This window comes from Lutjanus erythropterus, chromosome 10 (assembly GCF_056507025.1).
Source record: "Lutjanus erythropterus isolate fLutEry1 chromosome 10, fLutEry1.hap2, whole genome shotgun sequence".
NCBI lineage: Eukaryota > Metazoa > Chordata > Actinopteri > Lutjaniformes > Lutjanidae > Lutjanus > Lutjanus erythropterus.
In genome coordinates, this window is record NC_139326.1 from 37,348,079 (window position 1) to 37,365,613 (window position 17,535).

Consider the following 17,535-nt stretch of genomic DNA (forward strand, 5'->3'; position numbering starts at 1 on the left):
TCTGCATCTATTTTGATAATCAAGTAATCGTTCTATAAGAAAAATATCTCTGATTTCAGCTTTTAAATGTGAATATTTTCTGGTTTCTTTACTCCTCTCCGACAGTTCACTGAATATTTTTGAGTTGTGGGCGAAACAAGACATTTTACGACATCATCTTGAGCTCTGATCAACATTTTTCATAATTTTCTGACATTTTATGGACCAAACAAATAATCAATCGAGAAAATAATTAGCTGATTAATCAACGATGAAAACAATAGTTAGTTGCAGCCTAAAAACACTATATTAGGCTAAATAATTTCACTACATTTTATATTCAGGTAATCCAAAATTCTCCCCATCCTTATGTTAGGAGACAGTCTGTGATTCCTATAATCTACACATACCTGGTGTCGGACATCACAGTAATAGTCCACCATCGCTCTCATCCAGCTGACGCTCTGCTCGCCACGCCGTCTCCACAGCAGCGTGTCGCGCTCCCTGCTGCTGTGACGCAGCAGCACGCTCAGTATCCCGGAGCCTGATCCATACATGTGGTAGTAGAAGATCAGACACTGAGGGAACGAGGAGCCCCGCAGGTCAGAGGTCAGCAGCCGAGCTTTGTGGCCCGGACGCATGAGAGACGCCTCGATGTACATGAAATAACCTGGAGGACACACGCAGGGGACAAAAGCATGAATAACACACTTTATACACTTTTAGAAATAAAAGTTCCAAAAGGGCTGAGGTTCTGTCCAGTTTGCTTATGAAGAAACCTTTGTTGAAAGGGTTGGTCAAGAGTTCTTTACAAGACAAAGTGTTCCTGAAGAACCGTTTAATCCAAAGAACCCTTTTTAGAAGAAAGGAGTTCTTCAGCAATTGTTGAAATCACTTGGAAAATACAAATATTTCAAGTAGAACCCCCTGAATGTGTTCTAGATATAAACCTTGGGACATAAGAAGGCTCTCAGTAGAACCCCTTGGTGTGTTCTAGATAAAACCCTTGCAATATAAATGTGTTCTCAGTAGAACCATCAGGGTGTGCTTCAGATAAAACCTTTGGAATATTAAAAAATTCTCAATAGGGACCCCTGGGTGGGTTCCAGATACAGATACTGAGTGAATGAATAAAGCAATGATTGTGGACATGACTTACCCACCCCAGTAGTGTGGTCCCCTTTGGGTCCTGTATATGAGGTGGGGGTGTGTCCTCGCACTCGCAGCCAGTCGGCTTTGTCTTCTTTCTTATCCTGGGTGTATCCACAGACTCCACTCTCAAAGTTGCACTGGCCTGGGAGGGAGCCTGTCGAGTAAACACACACACACACACACACACACACACACACACACACACACACACACATGTTAACCCTGCGTTCAGTTCACCCTTCATGGTTAGCATTACTCATCCTGTGTTGGGACAACAACATAATGTCTTACTGTGGTTTCTGGAGGAGCCTGAGAAAATAACCTGATGATGTCATGTTGCATTGTGGGAAATGTGGGATCTAGCATTTTTTGAAGCTTGACCCAGATACAAACTAAAAGTCAGGTTGTCTCAGTTTCTGTCACAGTGACTTAGATCATTCTTTTTACATCATCCATTGTTCAGAATTTGGACAAATCATGTCCTACAGAAACAAAACATAAAAAATCCTTGATACCAACACTCTAATTCCAAAAATACATATGTGCAATTTATAAAATGTTTTGGTTTGCTTTAATTCTTTTAATTTCTAAACTTGCTCTGTACCAGAAAGCAACCTTGTTCCAGACAAGTATTCACAACCTAAAACAATTTAAAAATGTGTTAAAAGCCTCAAAGTGATATTGTAATAATTTTTGTTTTAAACTCGATTTCTTTGAGAATGTTGGCCCTTTAAAGTTGTGTCATTGATTTCCATCAACTCAGTCAGATTTTTACCAAAACATTTAATCAGGCATAAAAAGGGTTAGCTATACCCTATGGACCACTTAGGACTCTTAATTCAGAGTCTGCAGGTTTAACAAATGATCATGAAATATTTGAAATCAGCAACTCCAAATGCAGCACACACTAAATCAACACCATCTCCCTCTTGATCTCACCTCTATCTAAGTCCACAGATGTCTATTAGTTCTGTTTATGCCACTTTCTGGAGTCCACTTGGAGGAACCGTCAGCAGTGGCTGCATTGACAAGTCTGCAGACGTCCATGTCGAAGTCCATGTGGTCGCAACAAATTAGGGGAACGCGGATGTCTGCACAGAACCTTCATGTGTACCCTCTTGACAGTGCCGGACTCAGGCTGGCTGAGGTGCAGCGGCAGAAACAATAAACGGGGCACCAGGTGCATGTGGTGGGCATGATCAATTTTGATGAACATTTCATGTTTTGTCCATTGGAAGGCCACTCTAGAGGGCACTTCACTACATTTTGTTCACTCAAAGGGCACTATAGAGGGTACTTTACCATGCAGTCTTGGACACTGGGACACTCTAGAGGGCATTATCATGTTATATCTACTACAGGGGCATCAAAGGGGTCACTTTTGCAGCTTTTTTTAAAGATGGGGCACGGAGGTTGGGTGGGGAGCAATTGCTTCCCTCTGAGTCCATCATTGCCCTCTGAAGACAAAATGTACATCACATGGACTGTAATAATAACTGCCTTTCAAGTCTGGCAGTAGATTTTCTTGTGTTGTATTGACCTGGTCTATGAAAAAACTATGAAGGTTTTGGAACTTCAAGATTGCTCCTGCCTTATTTCAACAATAGTTGTCAGTGGAGGTCTTAGTGAGTCCTTTACCTGCTGTGATTTGACAGTCCCCTAGGCTCACAGTGATGTCATCAATGGCTACCAGGCCACACTCCCAGAAGTTCCTACATATACTGACAAACACTAACTGGGAAACAGAGAAAAAGACTGAATACTGCTATTCAAACATTTATCCATCCATTCATTCATCAATTATCCGGTCATTCAAAAACATCATCCCCCAAAATACATCACCCATCTAGCTCTTCGTACCTTGGAAAGCATTGGCTTCGTGTAGGTGATCTCCACCTCAGTCCATATAGCCCTAGAAGTGTCAGTCAGGCTCCAGACCTTCTCCAGGGCCACATTGTGCTCATCATAGATGTAAAGAGCCAGAGCATTGTCTACTTTCCTCAATCCATGCAGCAGGTAGTAGAACCTCACGCAGTACTTGTGGTTCCCCGGTAAGAAGGGACCGTGAAGCCGACCCATATAACCAGGCCTCGAAGTGAATGGAGTGTTGGCCAGGAGGAAAACGCCTAAGAAAGACAGGACGAAGAACATCATTAAGAACAAGAGTGGTAATGTTAGTTGTCACGTGTTGAACTACAATGGCAAAAGGTAAAACTTTCTGTCCATCATGAGGTAGCAAATGAGGACACTGATTTCGTTGCCTGGGAGTCAGCTGCAAGGAACAAACTATCTATCAGCCACAACCTTATAACCACCTGCCTAATACTGTGCACATAGATCGAAGTTGTTGTTCCAGCACACCCCACAGATGTTCGATGGGAGTGTGATCTGCGATATTTGGAGGCTAAGTCAACAGTTTGTCAACACCAGGACACCTTCCTCCATTGTTGCATGGTCCATGTCTGACACTTAAGTGTCAATTGTAGATGCTTTTGGCAGTGAACAGGGGTCAGAATGGCCACATGGACTGATTTTATTTATTTTTTTGACAGCTCTCTGTCACAGCCAGCATTAACTTTTTCAGCAATTTGTGCTACAGTAGCTCTTCTGTGGGCTCAAACCAGATGGGCAACCCGGCATGTATCAGTGGACCTTGGCTGCCCATGACCCTGTCCGTGGCTCACCGCTTGTACTTCCTCTGACCACTTTTGGCACTTACCAACCGCTGCATACCGGGAAACGCTAAAAGACCTGCTGCTTTGACGATGCCCCGATCAGCATGATCTCCCCATCAAAATTTGGTCTTTGTCAGATTCGTTCAGATCCTTACACTTGCCCATTTTTCCTGCTTCCAAAACATCAACTTGAAAAACTGACTGTTCACTTGTTGCCTTATATTTCCCACCCCTTGACAGAAGATATTGCAACCAGATGATCAATGTTATTCATTTAACCTCCCAGTGGTATTAATGTTGACACTGTTGAGTGGAACAATTTCATAAACTTCATATTTTAGTACAGCACTGATGTCTTGCACCTCCTTCTGCTGGACAAAAAGGCTGATTAGTCAGCAGTAGTGAAGGAAGGAGGCTGCCTGCAGCTAGTTTGGATCAATACAGCTCTTTTGACCGTTAATTTTGATTTATTTTGGATGGCCTTTTTTGTGGAATATAGCCTTTTGGACACTTCTGTGGACCTGAAGTTTGTTTTGCAAAAGAATTTTCTTTCTGGAGGATTTTATTTTGCTGTGTAAAACGAAGATTATTTGTCTACTTGGAAAGAAAAGTAAACAGTCAACTATTCTCCTTACTCCTTGTGGATTGTGTGCACAGTGAAATATTACCAAAACAGAATGTGTCAAAGCAAAAAAAAAAAAAAACTAGAAAGCCAACCAAGAGTCTCAAGTTGAAATGAGAAATTTTGCAATCACAATACAGTACAGTGTTAGAATCCAACTGAACTATACTGGAGAAACTCAGATCACCATACTTTTCCTGCACCACAGATTTATTTTGAAAGTCAAGGATCTACACATTGACCATCTTATGACCGCATATGTAATGAAATTTAGTTAAGTAGTCTGTTATATCCTCATTATGTCACCTATGGCCCTTTTCCATACACAGAGCTGGCCTGGCTTGACTTGGTTTGACTCGGCCCGTCAGCCTAGCATGGCAGGGGTTTTTGTTTCCTTTATAACAGGGCCACCTGCTCGAGGATGTGTCTTTTGACTGAAGATGGCTTGGTACCACAGGCCTCTTGGAAGCAGGTCAGCCTCCCTTTGGCCTCACTCCAGAGTAGGTCTATCTTGGGCATGGCTCAGCGCAGCTCGGCGCAATAAAAGTGAGTAAGTAATGGAAATGCAAATCAGTGGAGCACAGCATGACTCGGCACAGCCAAAAGTGCTGGAGGAAAAGCTCCACTGGTCACCTGGGATCCTGCAGCTTTGCTGCAAAGGCAATATGTCTTTATCGCATCATCATTTTCCATTTTTGTTCCTCTGTGTGATTTAATGTTCTTCATCACAAAATGTCAAATAAACTGAACCAAAATTAAACTGAAGACAGGACAAGCACCAACAGTGCAGGGCACACATTTTTAAAGATGAAACAAGAAAGTAGAAAAATAAAGGATTACAGTGCACACAATGAAGCAAACTGAAGAAGTATGAAGTGGTTTGTTGTGCTGGATGTTGTTTTGGGCCGCCGGCCAGCTCGGGCTTCCCCAGCAGGCCTGGATTCAATGAAACCACAAAATGGACCTTCCATAATTGTCTCTCCCACAACTGCCCGCTTCACTCTTCCACCAAACAGACCGTGAAATTGACACACTCATGCTTTTGACATTTTAATGGTGTATATCTAAAATGTTCCCATTTGTGAAGCACAGTGCAAATACAAGGGGAGAACCTCTTACTTGAGTCTCTGAAGGTTTTCAGATCGAGGTTACAGGAAGCCTCGGGTTAGACTTCTAAAGTGCAACACCGTGGCAACAGAATCATCTGGTTTGATGTTACAGAGCAGTCACACACTGTAGCAGCTGATGAGTGTGTTGAACAAAAACACATGTATTGATTGAGAAAATATATTTCAGCATCCTTTGAGATATGTTTGCTCCCTTCCAAAGCGAGTGCAAGGGATCGAAGCCACAATATGCATGGTAAAAAAAAAAAAATGCTACTGTGCCTATTGCTAATTTGCATCATGTTAATTGTAGGATTTTTGGAGCAGATATGAAGTTGAAAAGAAACAATAATAATGTCAGCGTTGATGTACAGAGAAATACAGACATTTAAATGTCAGTGTCGTCACCGAGCTGTAGTGGGTGTTGGAGTCTCACCTGATCCTGTGGTGTGGTCTCCTATCCTGTAGGCGTTAGGCTTGACGGAGACCCTGTTCCACACCTTACTCTCCGCTCTCTCCTGATAGTACAGACACAGCCCGTTCTCAAAGTCACAGTTGGCAATGGAGGGGTCAATAGTCGGCTCTGGAACACAAAACACAGCATCTCCATGAAGAACCTGCCTTTTTAACAGAGGGCAGGGACATGAAGAGTGTGAAGCGTCCATGGATGGAGATGGAGATGGGGAAAGGTATTTATATGTACATGGAAATAGTCATTTTCTTGTTTACAGGAGGCGTCACACAGCAGCGTGTAAAACTCCACTTAGACTCTTTACACCTTTAAAACATCACTAATTTTCTGTGTCAACAAGATTTAATGTAATTGTGTTCAGTGCAGAGATAACAATAGCTCTGGGACATGTTAAGCATCCACTAATGGGAATATTTTGATCAAATTTACCAGAGGATGCACACAATCCATTCTGCAGACTTTAATGGCTTTTACTCTGGTGTAGGGCTGCAACTAACAATTATTTACATTGTCCATTAATCTGTCGATTATTTCCTCGATTAATTGATTAGTTGTTTGGTCTATAAAATGTCAGAAAATGGTGAAAAATGTCCATCGGGGTTTCCAAAAAGCCAAGATGACGTCCACAACCCAAAGATATTCAGTTTAACTTAAAAATGACTCAAAGTGATTAATCAGTTATCAAAATAGTTGGCGACTAATTAAATAATCGATTAGCCGATTAATCGTCACAGCTCTACTTTTGTGCCACCCTCAGGTTAAATTAGGTCAGAGGTGGGAAGTAACCAAGTACAGAAACTTTATTCTTTTCTATTTTTCAGGTGTCTGTACTGTATAGTATTTATTTTTTTGACAACTTTTTACTTTTACTCCCCACAATGGAACGCAAATGTCTGTACTTTATACTCCTTATATTTTCATAACAGGTTTGTTACTTAAGTTTAATGCATTTGAGGGGAATTATTGATTATTTATATTTTTTGTCATTGCACACCGCCTTCCCAACATCAAGACTGATTTCAGCCTAAATGAATGGAGCAGTAAACACAGAAACACAGAAAAGATGATTGCATGTTGTGTCCATCAGTGCATATCACACACCACAGACGTAACAAGACAAAAAGAAAGTAAAAGATGTAACAGAACAAAAAAAACAACACAGCAAGACAAAAAAAACGTGAGAAAACAAAAAACAATGTAACAAAACATAACACAACTAAAGTCATGTAACAAGACCAAAGATTAGGTAAAAAGATTTTTAAAAAAAGGTAACAAGACAAAAAAATTGCACGAAAGACATAACAAAACATGAGATAGAATATGTAACAAACCAAAAAGACAAAAAAGGCACAACTAGACAAAAGATGACATAAAAGACAAAGCAAAATATATAAAAATGATGTAACAAGACCAAAAAGGTCTAACAAGACGAAAAAGAGGGAACAAAGCAAGATGAAAACAACATAACAAGATGAAAAATGACATAAAAGACGTAACGAGACCAAGAGTGACACAAAAAGACGTCACAAATTTAAAAAGATGTAACAAGGACAAAAATGATGTAACAAGTCAAACAGACATGCCAAGACAAGAAATGACATAAAAGATGTAGGAAAACAAAAAAGACGTTACAAGATGACAAATGACATAAAAGATGAAACCAAAAGTGACTTAACAAGATGAAAAATAAAAAATATACAAAGACAAAAACCAATGTAAAAGACAAAACACACAGAGAGACTTGAGACTTGACCACAAAGAAAAGGTGAGGTTCAGTCACTTTGTACAGAAACAGTTGGTATACATGTCCTTCAGAGGAAGACTTTACTTTTATATTCTGGGTACATTTCAAAGCCTGTACTTTTTCACTTTTACTTTAGCAAGTCTTTTTTTTTACACCAATATCTGTACTTCTACTTGAGTAAAGAACGTGTGTACTTTCTCCACCTCTGAATTAGGTTAATCAGGTTACTATTTGTGTTTTCTCAAACCACGGTGGCTTTGTATTTTTCAGAGACGGAATCTGTAACATAGACGGAGGGATAATTACAGATAGAACTGCAATGCTTGCATTACATTTGGCATGTCTGGCAGACAGAGCGGTGTCTCTGCTGGAGAAAAGCCGTGGTTGGAAAATAACACTATGAGGGAATAAGATCAACCACGCTCAAAATGAATTTTCTCATTAACAGCATCATTTTTGAGTCAGAACAGAGAATCCTGCTGCTGACAGTCAGCACACAGGCAGAGTTAAATATGATTACTCTCTTTTAATTCATATTTACTCTCGTGCTGTAATAAAGTACTCAGACTATAAGCAGTTAGCATGAGTTGAAACTGATAATCTAGGGAGACTGATGCTCTGGTGAGATTTTTGTTCTTTTTTGTATGGCAATAAAAAAGCAATAAAATCACATTTTATAGACTGATCAAGCAGAATCTCTTAAAACGGATCATTCAGTGTTTTGTGGTTTACAGGAGTCATCACTATGTATATTGCACTACATTAATGTGACAACATTCAGTTCAGAATTAAGTCATGTTGGAAGTGTTCGAGAAGTGTTACAGCCAGTCTGACCTGCACAGACTGTCGTGATGACTTTTACAGAAAAGTGACTCAGGTGCTTACATAAATGTGAAGCTGAAATGCAAAATTGCCATCAGTTACATAATGAGGTGCATGTATGAAAAGGTCTTCAGCAGCCTGCTGTGAAATTTACAGATGGTTATTCTACCAAGAGGAAGAACCCTTTGGACTTTTCATTAACACAAAGACCAAGGACTGTCAGAATTTACCTTACCTTTACAAGTGCCGGCCTTTGCTTTGCCTTTGACTTTCCGTTTAAAGGAACAGTTCATCCCAAAATTAAAAATGCTTATTTATCCTCTTACCCGTAGTGCTGCTTATCCATGTAGATCAGTGGTTTGTGAACTTTTTGTTCCCAAGGCACACCGCAGGCAAAATCTCAAGGCTCACCTGTATTCATAACCATGCAAAATCTAACCAATGGAGGCAACAAGTACTGGCCTTTAAGTGTGGGTTGGAAAAAATAAGCTGTCAATCAATCACAGGTGTCACACTCTAATAATTCCCATCTGGTATATTTTAAGGGTATGGGCTTTGCCTCTGTATCAGGAAATGAATGTGCACAAAGTACTGATATAGTAATAAAAATTCCTCCATAATTTTTTGTATAATTGCATATTACATTACATGATGTATGGTTGTCACAAAATCCCATGGCAGGCCCAGACTTGCCGCACAGCACATCAGTGTGCCACTGATCTAGATAGCTTTGGTGTGAGCTGCAGAGTTTTGGAGATATCAGCTGTAGCGATGTCTGTCTTCTCTCCAATACAATGAGACAAGATGGCACTTGGCCTGTGGTGCTCAATTAGCCCCTATGTTTGAAAAACTCAAGAGCAATGTCTCTTTGCAGAAACCAACGGTATCACGGTGCAGAAGGAAGCGTGCATCTAGTCATGGACAAGCACAGGCCTCTCGCCAATGAGCAGATGCATGCTTCTGCATGGTGATATGGTTGGCAGGTGTAGTTCAGCAGAAAGAAAGTAGTTTCTTCATGAAACTGTGGATTATCTTGACTCACCGGGTCATGATTTCTGGTGCTCTGAGCAACATTTAGTACCATTTTGTCCCATTATATTGGAAAAAAAAAGCAGACATCTCTATGGCTGATATCTCCAAAACCCAACAACTCACACCAAAACTATCTAGATGGATAAATAGCGTTAGCATAGCAATATTTTTGATTGTGGGTTGAACTGTCCCTTTAAAATGCCAGCCAGGCGACTTGGTCTGCTGAGTTGCAGAGAATCTCTGAGCATAACTGCCAACTTCAAGAACTCAAAAATAGAGAGAATCCAAAACCAGAATTTTTCTCTCTCTGTATTTTGGTGACCTATAAGGAATAAAAATAACAAAATAATAAGTGCATTGGTACAACATTTTCTTGGGAAAGAATGCCGTAAGTTGCCCGTCTGGTGTGAACTTGTGTCTATCTCTGGCATAAACTAAGATTCATCAGTTTTCTTTCATTCATTTATTCTTTGCTCTGCCCCTAAAAGAGAATTGACATGGCAGATTTTACAAAATGCCCCTTTCCTTTAAAACTTTCCTGAAGAAACAGGAAGTCCTCTTTCTAGAGAGTCTGGTTTGGTGGAGCTGTATCGTTGTCCAAGTGGAAACAAGAGATCTTAGGGCTTATATAAGCTGTACAATGTCAGAAACATGTTGTGATAATGACAAGGAAAGAAAATGTGTTAGAAATTGGTAGAAATACAGGAGAACTGTGATTCTGGGAGGAAATACGGAGAGGACAATGAAAATCAGGAAGATCAGGAGGGTTGGCAAATATGTCTCTTAGTCTAAACATCTTAACTCTAACAAAGTAGTTAGTGTACTCTTCTACAACACCTTTGCTTTGTGGGGTGTAATTAACATTTCAGCCTCTAGTGGCCACAAGTGAGACTTCAGAGCCCAGCATATTTAACAGCCAGCTAAACTGTTCCAGGACTGAGATATAAAACAGTCTGTATTTGCAGCCATCTTTTACTTATCTATATGCCTCTTCTCACCTGTGTCAGTGTGGCAGAACTCAGGAGAAAAGGAGATGTCGTCTATGGCCACGTATCCCCCTCTGGCGCTGTTAAAAGCCACCTCAAACACCACCTGGTAACACACACAGACATAAACAGCAACCGTTAACAGATGGGTAATGAGCAGTGTATGACTTGGACCCATTAATCCAGAACAAGCTCTGTGGATTGTTAAAGACATGTTGTGAAAAGTATGACATATACTGATAGATGAAGCAGATGTAGAAGCCAGACGGTGACATCAGAGTAAATTCAGGAACATGGGTTAGTCAGCTTGATGGAAAAGCTCTGTACGACTCTTGGCTCGGCCCGGGCCAAGGAACCGACCCAGTTACTAATGTTACGCAAGCTTCTTTCCACAGAGACAGCAGCGGCAGCAGCAGCGGGCTGTGGGAGGTGTTCTGGCTGAATGCGCAAGGAGAGGAAACCGTGGAGTCACTGGGATGAATACACATTTCAAAGAGCAGTGGAAAGCCACAGAGGAGGGAGCGCATGTGTCTGTCTACTCAGCTGCACACAACACAACAATGAGACAGAGAAGCACCATATGTTTTTTTTTCTTTCATGATATTTGGAAAAATGTGATCTTTCTGCTGCGAAAAAATTAAATCAAATGAAGGGAAACAAGAGGCTCACAGCAACATCTGCCTGTACAGATGTGTAGCAAAGCACAAGACGAGACTAATAACACAAAGGCACATTAAAAAAAGCTCATTACGAAGAAAAGAAGCAGCAACTATCTCTTATAAACTAAGTGAGAACACTCCTTTGAAAGACCAGGACCAACAGCTCATTCACAGACTTTACAATACTCTGCAATACTGTCACAGAGCTACAGTTGATGATGATGTTTGATGATTCGATTATGACAGAAATTTAAAAGTGTCTTTAACACGCAGTATGCAATTTCTCCCGCCGGGGGTCTCTAACTCTTTTCTCTAATAATAAAATTGGCTCTTCCAAAGCCCCGCCCATTTTGGAACCTCAGCCAACATTCTCCTTTCTTGTATCCTGTGCTTTAATATGTTATGTGCCTGGCTTGTCTATGTTGAACAGAAAAATATTTAGAAGATGGTTAAAAGATGTTGGTTGGGTATTTATAAAAGCGACATAAATATAGTTGCATCTTCGCTAAGCTAATGTTAGCAAAATGCTAGCTAATTAGCAAGCCAGTCATCAGTCGTTAGCTAAATAGTAAGCTAGTTTTGCTCTGTTGCAAGGCACTAACTTGATAACTAGCTAATCTACATCAGTCGTTAGCTAGCTAGTTACATCTGACAGCCAATGTTAGCAAAACTCTATTTAACTAGCTAGTTAATCTACATCAGTCGTTAACTGACTAGATATAAAAGTTGGAAAGGAGAAAGTTGACTGAGGTTCTGCTGGGTACCATGATTGCTCAGTTGTTACTGGAGCACAAAGCAAAAAGGGGCGAGACATATGAAGGGTTAATAGATGGCGTTGTAAAGTAGTGTGGGATCATGGGAGTTGTTGTCTTTATTTGTTAATTATAAATCAGCTTCAGTGTCATTAAAATACGGAGTTCCACAAAGTTCCATTGTTGAGCCCTACTATTTTCCATTTATATGTTACCACTTGGTCATGTCATTAAAACAGCATATCAGTTACCTTTTCTATGTCAGTGAAATACATTTATATCTCTTCTTTGACACTAATGTCACCAAAGCAACCTTCACATGTGCAATGCAGATGGAAACAACTGTTTTCTACAGTTAAACTCAGAAAAATCCAAGATTATCATCATAGGCCCACGCTCAGAATTTCATCTCTGGCCATCTTGGACCCCTTTCATCTAACATTAGAACATATTATATATGACAAAAAAAAAACACCCATCAACATCGGAAAAGGAAGTGCAAGAATTAGATTAAGAGCAGCTGACCTTGAGACAATCCCTGGCCACAACATTTTCTGACCAGCTGGACATAATGCCACCATATGTGGTCCAACGACCCTAGGAAGAGGGGGGAGAGAGCTGGATAAGAGCTAAGCTAACCCAGTTTGGACCTAAGGCTACTCCAATTCTTATCCTACTTTTGGCTAAATAAAATGGATGAAATAAGACTCAGGCTAACCCGGCTACAGGAAATCAGAGACTGTTGTGCCCACATCTCTACAGAGACCTGGCTCCATCACAACATCCAAGATTAAGTTATTGCACTCAACAGGCGGAGCATGTTCCATGATGACAGAACCCAAGACTTTTCTCTGACTGACTGATTAGGTAGGACCTCAGCAGTAAGCAGCTGCATCACTATATGCAATCTTATTCATGTAGAAACAAGATGTAGTTGTTGTCTTCATTTGGGGAACATCAATCAGCTCCAGTGGCACTAAAATACGGAATTCCACAGGGTTCAATTGTTGGGACCCTACTGTTTTTTCATTGATATGTTTCCACTTAATCATACCATCAGAAAACAGAATATCCGGTACCATTTCTATGTTGATGACACACAATTAAATATCTCCATTGAAACTAATTTCACCAATCAAAGCAGCCTTCACATGTGCGGTGCAGGTAGCAATAACTGGACAGTATCAAGTTTTCTACAACTTATCATCATAGGTCCAAACTCATAACCTCATGACCTCATGGTCCAATGACCCCAGGAAGAGGGGGGAGATGGATAAGAGCTAAGTTAACCCAGGTTGGACCTAAGGCTACTCCAATTCTTATCCTACTTCTGGCTAAATAATAAAATGGACGAAATAGGACTCAGGCTGACCAGCAACAGGAAATCAGAGACTGTTGTGCCCACATCTCTACAGAGACCTGGCTCCACCACAACATCCCAGATTAAGCTATTGCACTTGACAGGAGGAGCGTGTTTCATGATTACATAACCCAAGACCTACTTTTCTCTGACTGACTGGTTAGGTAGGACCTCAGCAGGAAGCAACAGCATCATTATATGTGATCCTATTCATGTAGAAACCAAACCACTTTGTATTGTACAAACAGATCTTGTGTAGATGTCCTAAATGACAAATCAACCTGCAGGTGTCTTCCAATGAGGCCAAAAACTTGCACTTTTTGCCTGTGATTAATTTTCAATATACTTGTATCCTTGTGACTCTTTCTTATTATATTATATTGTGTGTGGCGCTGGGAAATTAGCTCTGGAAACTCCCATCCTGGAATCCACTCTTGAATTAAACTCTTCATAGTTTAACTCAAATTCCACTCAGAGATGCAGCTGAAATCTCTGGAAAACATCAATCAGTGGGATCCAGTCTTTTCTCATCTGAGGAGTAGACAAGTCTAGGTTTACTGTGGCCAACACTGTCAAAAAGTAAACTATTTGACTCATGAATGTCTGTCCTGCATCCAAACATAGTTGAACACTGGAAGTCAAAAGTGGTTTTTATGAATGCACATCAGTAAACCTTGAAGGGCCCTTAAACTGTACAGGTTTCGTCTATCATTACTGCATGCTGAAAGCAGGACAGGACACGGCACAAAGCCCTGACAGGTGGTGTGTCTGGCAGAATGCATCTTTAGAAGTGGTCTGCATGCATCTGCATCTACAGCAGACAGTGCAGGACCAGGGGAAGGAGAATGAAAAGAACAGCAGTGTCGCTGATTTGACAGTTGTGATTTCGCAGTTTTCAAATCACATCATCATCATGTATCATCATCAATTTTAATTATGACATAATTTTTTAAAAGTGTCTTAAACACACAGTATGTAATTTGTTCCCCTGGGGGTCTCTCATATATATCTTGTATATAGCCACATCTTCCGTTAGCTAATGTTAACAAAGTTAGTTAATCTATATCAGACGTTTGTTAACTAGTTGTTTAGTTTTGCTCTGAAGCAAATCGCTAGCTAACTTGCTACTATATCTGCATCAATCATTAGCAAGGTAGTTACATCTGATAGTTGAAGTTAGCAAAACTCTACCAAATCTACATCAATCATTAGCTAGCTTGTGATATAGCTAGGAAAGTTCTTCTGGGTACCAAGCTTGCTCAACTGTACTGGAGCATAGAGCAAAAGAGGGTGGGACTTAGGAAGTGTCAATTGATGACATTGTGGGGTCATGGGAGTTGTTGTCTTCATGGGAATTATCAATCAGCTCCAGTATTGCTAAATTTGGGAGTACCACAGGGTTCAGTTGTTGTGCTCTCACTATTTTCCACATATATGTTACTACTTGGTCATATCATTAAAAAAAGTTCTCATTTCTATGCTGATGACACACAATTATATCTCTCCTTTGACAGTAATATCACCAATCAACAAATCAACCTTCACATGTGCAATGCAGATATCAATCATTGAACAGCATCAGATTTTCTACAGTTAAACAGGAAAATCCATGATTATCATCATCGGCCCAGACTCAGAATTTCATCTCCGCCCATTTTAGACCCCTCTTACATAACATTACTGGTTCCTACAGTAACCTGGATGTTATCTTTGATAACCAACTCAGTTTTGACTGGTATATCAATTCTGTTGTTCAAGTGTGTTTTTTTTCCTGCTAAGAAAAATCTCAAATATCTGGTACTTTTTACCTGCCAAGAACATAGAATGCATTCATCTCATCCCAGTTAGATTATGTCAGTGTCTCGCATAACAAAACCTCAAACTTGAAACCAAGACAGGACACAAAACCCAGTAAGAGTGGTGTATTTGGCAGAATACATCTTAAGAGGTGGTCTGCATACATCTGCATCTACAGCAGAATGTGCAGGGTGAGGGGAAGGAGAATGAAAAGAGTTTTTCAGCTGCTGCTGTCAGACTCCTCCACAGCAACAAGGACAACACAGACAGGCTGAGGATGAGTTTCCCCCCACAGGCCATAAGCATCATTTATATGGAGAGAGCCAAGGGTCAGGACAATGCTCTCTGCTGACGACTGCAAGATGTGCAGCTTTGAACAATCCTTAAACAGCACACTTCGACAGAAAGGATGTAGTTGGTTGAAGCACATGTTTCATATGTTTCAGGTGTACTGGCACAAAGTATTGCCTTTTCATAAAGTTAGGGGACTCACATATTTAACAAGTGTGGTAAAAATCTATGCAGCAGAGGCTGAGAACTGGTCCCAAGTCCTTACGGGTAAAGCTCCAACAACACCGGATCCTACATTTCCAATTATGCAACTTGATGGCATCTTTTGTTTCCACGTCTGCCCACATCTTTCAAACTCTCTGGCCTCTTTTTTGCAGTTCCTGTAAAAAACTTGTAGTGTCCAAGCCCAAGCTGAGATCATCCTGATGATATTATCAGGGTTATTTTCAGATTAAAGCTACAGGAGTCACAGAATTCATTATACCACTCAATAGGTCTCCACTGCCCTGTAATAATTACTGGAAAGTAGGAGTCATCAATGTTATATGTTTTGTGAATCTCAACTCAACTGGTCGAGGGAGATTCCCGCCCACCTAGGGACTAGTTCTGCTCGAGGTTTCTGCCTGTTAAAAGGGAGTTTTTCCTTGCCGGTGCTTGCCAAGAGCTTGCTCATGTTGGGAAATTTTGGTTCTCTGCAAATAATATTATAAAGAGGATCTACCTGCTCTTTATGAAAAGTGTCCTGATGATTTGGCCCTATATGAATAAAGGTGGCCTGTCTTGAATTTGATTTACAGTATAATATTCAGCATTATTGTGAGAGGTTGTCCTTTACATTCTAATTCAACTCCATATTGTAATATCCCATGTCACCTTTCACTATTTACATGAATTTGTGAATAGCACAACCATTAATATTAGGGCTGTTTATTGGCAGGAAACTGGCGATATGATATGTATCATGATACAGGGGTTATGGTTCAATATATTGTACGCAAGATGATATTTTGCTATTTTTAATATAATTTTAATAAAACTGTCATTGTACACAGAAAAAACACCATATGCAGAACATATATGTTTAAAAAGTATGCAATCAGAACAGGAAAGACAGGTAACAGCACTGCTGTCTAGCAGTAGGGGGTTTAAACACAACCACTGCCACAAAACTTTGCATGTATCACGATACAGTGTTTGAGAATCAATACAAAATATAAAGTCGTGATACTCTATTTTTGATATTTTCTTTCATCCCTATTAAATATTAGAACATATACATGTGTATATATACTGTAGTTATATATCCTTAAAGGGATAGTTCACCCAAAAATGAAAATTCAATCACTATCTACTCACCCTCTTGTTGATTGAAGGTCAGGTTTAGTTTTTTAGTCCACAAAACACTGCTGGAGTTTCACAGGAAAACATTATTGCAGAATTAACATTTTTGGGTGAATTATCTCTTTAAGTAACTTTAAGTATATGTATGTGTTAGGTTATTTGGTGGTTGTTTGGTTTTAATTATTCAGTCCTTTGGTCAGACCTATATAGTATGAAAGACACATGGCTGGCCCCTCGTCATTCATTGTTTTTTCTACGCTCTTTGTGAGCAATAGCAGAAAAGCCTTGTTCAAAAATCAAGTATTCTGTGTAACTGTTACAGCTGTAACACATCAGTTCAGGTTTTTGTAAGTTGGGAGTGGCAACATTTTGCAGAGGTGGTGAGTTAGATCTTTCCAGAGAAGTTGGAGTTAATTGAAATCAGTCGCTGAGATGACTTGTAGAGGGACCACCTACAAGTTCAGCATTTTCAGTTAGCTCCACCTTTTTAGTCTCATTACTGCTGCCAGCATATACCACCGTATTACACCGCACCATTGAACTAAAGGTCCATAGTTAATGACCACGGTGCTGCAGCTGAGTCACTGTTTTCCTACACAGAGAATGCTGCTAATCATTTTCACTTGAAGGTAATTTCCCATGTTTGATCTTCTTTTCAGAATCAGGATAAATGTCACAAATTGGAGTGTTTTGTTTTCAAACAGAATAATTGCATTTTATTTCAGCTTTGATCTTCTGTGATAAT

The 17,535-nt window shown here is 40.1% G+C and overlaps 1 protein-coding gene across 2 annotated transcripts in view; it reads right to left on the bottom strand.

Annotated features, from left to right (window-relative positions):
- Nucleotides 1-17,535, bottom strand: part of mamdc2a (MAM domain containing 2a) — a 54,475-nt gene that overhangs the window by 7,411 nt on the left and 29,529 nt on the right. Inside the window, exons 7-12 of one of the 2 annotated variants that reach the window (XM_084729215.1) lie at nucleotides 10,603-10,696; nucleotides 5,971-6,117; nucleotides 2,992-3,257; nucleotides 2,770-2,866; nucleotides 1,139-1,285; nucleotides 390-649 (exon numbers count right to left, since the gene is read on the bottom strand). In XM_084729215.1, the coding sequence (XP_084585341.1) occupies nucleotides 390-649; nucleotides 1,139-1,285; nucleotides 2,770-2,866; nucleotides 2,992-3,257; nucleotides 5,971-6,117; nucleotides 10,603-10,696 (1,011 nt within the window). Of the gene's footprint in view, nucleotides 1-389; nucleotides 650-1,138; nucleotides 1,286-2,769; nucleotides 2,867-2,991; nucleotides 3,258-5,970; nucleotides 6,118-10,602; nucleotides 10,697-17,535 lie in introns of those variants that run through there. The other variant, XM_084729216.1, reaches the window with a different exon arrangement.